At 44.6% G+C, this 3,043-nt stretch overlaps 1 protein-coding gene across 1 annotated transcript in view; it reads right to left on the bottom strand.

Annotated features, from left to right (window-relative positions):
- Positions 1–444: 444 nt before the first annotated feature.
- The window catches only part of LOC308149748 (microcephalin-like), a gene marked incomplete at its 3' end in the record, with an annotated part of 3,904 nt that continues 1,305 nt past the window's right edge, over positions 445–3,043 (bottom strand). The window contains exons 4-9 of the mRNA XM_080522643.1: positions 2,988–3,043; positions 2,274–2,391; positions 2,044–2,175; positions 1,500–1,580; positions 900–1,340; positions 445–626 (exon numbers count right to left, since the gene is read on the bottom strand). The exon at positions 2,988–3,043 is cut by the window's right edge and continues 29 nt beyond it. Of these exons, the coding sequence (XP_080378769.1) occupies positions 445–626; positions 900–1,340; positions 1,500–1,580; positions 2,044–2,175; positions 2,274–2,391; positions 2,988–3,043 (1,010 nt within the window). The remainder of the gene's footprint in view (positions 627–899; positions 1,341–1,499; positions 1,581–2,043; positions 2,176–2,273; positions 2,392–2,987) is intronic.

Here is a 3,043-nt window from a genome sequence, read left to right as displayed (position 1 = left end):
ATAATACATATAAAGGCCAATGCACACGGCGTGCGATTTTGTCGCACACTTCAGTGGTGTGAATTGAGAATTGAATGTTGTCGTGCGACAAAATCGCACGCCGTGTTCATTGGCCTTAAGATTAAATCCATTCATGGGGCATGCTCTCTCTCATCCGTCCTTCCTGTCAATCTCAGAAATGCCCTAAAAACATAGTTTAGATTAAATCCATTCATTAATTCAACTGAAGATACTGCAGGGTGATGTGTTTATAATGATAGTAATTCACATCATTTTCATTGTGATGAGGTAGGACATTTGGACTTTCCTGCTGATCTAAAGCTTTACTGGCTTCTGTTCAACTGCATTTTGAGAGGTGTGGGATCTGTGTTGACAATGCTCTCTGTTTGGCAGGATCACAACAAGGCAATTCCTTGTTTCTGTTGGACTCCCAGGAGGTCTCCTTCACACTTTTTTTCTCTTGGCAGGGGCCAACATAGGCCCTGTGGTTTCACTCTTGCCCCTCTTTCTCTTCCCAGGGCTGGGTTCAAAGAGGATCTGAACCTTAGTCTTTGAGGGCAAGTTGAGCAAAAGAGGCCTTTGTGGGTTGTTAACTGGAGAAAAGTAGTCCTCAAACGCTCCATCATCTTCATTGGGACAGGAAGAAGCATTCACTGAGCCACTTGAGAGAGCAAAGGACCGTGCGGACAGATAGGGCTTACACACCGGCAGTTCCGAACGCCGGTTCGCGTTCGCGTGCCGAAACCTCCGAACGTTGGCGCTGTCTGGCGAACGATACACTGGTATGAACGCGGGCTCGTTCGTCAGACAGCGCCAACGTACGGAGGTTTCGGCACGCGAACGCGAACCGGCGTTCGGAACTGCCGGTGTGAAAGAGGCCAGAGATGCAGAAATACTACAAGCATCTTTATTTGTGGTTGATTTACTTTCTATGGGGGACTGCACTGTATGTTTTTTGTTGACTGATGGTAATCCTTTTGCTTTGTTACTTCTGCTTGATCGTCTTGAGTTTCCTGGAACAGCCATGTCAAAGGTAAACACACTCTTGCTACCATCAGGACTCTCTGAAGAAATTTGTTTCTTGACTCCAGCTCTTTTGATTTTGGTCAACCTAGGCTTTTTGTCTTGTTTTATGCCTTCGTCTTCAGCTGATAAAGCAGGGAAAGGAATTGGATCTAATGATTTTGGTCTCGACACATCACTGCAAGGTGACAACCACTGGTCGTTCTTGTGCAGGGATTTTCCAGGACAGTTGTCACTAGTGTCTTCTTGTTGCTTCTTTCCATCTTTCTTCTTTGAGCAAGGCTGAGCACCAACATATGGGTCATCAGAATCCGTATCTGCATGGACAAAATATGAGAATAAGTGAAGTAATATAGGTTAATTCTAACCAGTCATTTTAATCAATCATCAAACTCATCTCCCATTAGGTAAGTATTACAGATTAGACCAAGAACAATCCAAAGCAGAGAATCAACAAAGGATTCCCAAGTCCTTACCCGGCTGGGAGATGTGTGATGGTGTATTCCCAAGAGAAGGCTCGAGTTCAGGTGATAATCTGGACTCTGCCATCTCTGAAGCTGAGAGAATGCATTGATTAGAGTCACAGCAAGCAAACAGATTTCTCAGCTGAAGCACATACAATTCTATAGCGTTTCCATAGCGTAGTGGTTATCATGTTCGAAACTGGGGCAGAAACACATTTTGGGGGTAGTGGTGTAGTGGATAGTGAGTTGGACTGGTGATCAGAGGGTCATGAGTTCAAATCCCACCTGGGAACACCACCACTAGTGTGCCCTTGAGTAAGGCACTTACCCTAAGTTACTCCAGGGAGACTGTCTCTGAAATCTCTAATTGTAAGTTGCTTTGTATAAAAGTGTCTGCTAAAATGTAAAAGATCTTGCTCATATTGGTGGCAGCAGAATGTTTGGAGTGTGTCATAACTGTCCTTGCACTTGTTATACATTATCATAACTGTAAATATCAGGTTTAATTGTAACCCTCGGGTCAAGCAATTGGTGATATACAGTATATAAGATATACCTGTGGGAGAGAGGTTCTCCCTTCTCTCTCTCATCTCTTTCAGTCGCTGTGCCATGGTGTCAGACCATTTCAGCAGAGGGCTGTAGACTATTCCATTCTCGTGATCAATGATGAAAGTGGACACATCTGTAGCTGTGAACACAGAACATGTTCAAATGAAACCACCTTCAAGCACAAAGCTCTTTTAGACGCCAACTATAGTATTCTTCAGATGAACAGAGGTGTCTTACAAAAAGGTGACGACGGCACTGGATGAAGCTCTTTCATCATCTTGTCCAGTTTTTTCTTCATGCGTGTGTCATTTTCGGGGGTCAGCACGGGGTAGTCTTTTGGCTGCATAGAACGATGCTGGAACAAACCAAAAAACTGTGTTATGTTTGGAATATAATCAAACTTATAAAGACAAGCTTTGACTTTTGACTTCACACAACCATGTCGTTTTTTTTTTTTTGCCAAACACACAACTAGTTGACAATGATTCCACCTTTATCACCAGTGTCTAATGTCTTTTCATAGGCCTAAAGCGACATTAACGGTTGCCCGATTGCCCGGGGCAAGTAAAACATTTGCCGGGTTTGTTTGCGCGACAGCAACGACGCTGCTGGATCCTGGTAATGTAGGAAGAACAGGACGGCGCAGGCGCCAGACCAGACTAGATGATTGTGAAGATATTATTAAAGCGTACCCCCTGTCCACCTGTCTGTCGATCAGTGCGTACGCTTTAATAATATCATCACTCCACAATCATCTAGTCTGGTCTGGCGCCTGCGCCGTCCGTTGTTCTTCCTGCACACCGATACACAGATCCAGGATCCAGCAGCGTCGTTGCTGTTGCGCAAACAAACACAGCAAATGTTTTACTTGCCCCGGGCAATCGGGCAACCGTTAATGTCTAACCCTGCGCTGTCATTGTTTTTGTCTTAAGAATGTTACACATCACTTACTGCCCTTCTCTTGAGCGCAGGATTGGCTTCATCGTTTAAGGCAGGATACGGCTCTT

Source organism: Nansenia antarctica, assembly GCF_963989245.1.
Source record: "Nansenia antarctica genome assembly, chromosome: 2".
NCBI lineage: Eukaryota > Metazoa > Chordata > Actinopteri > Argentiniformes > Microstomatidae > Nansenia > Nansenia antarctica.
This window is presented reverse-complemented; position numbering and strand designations above follow the sequence as displayed.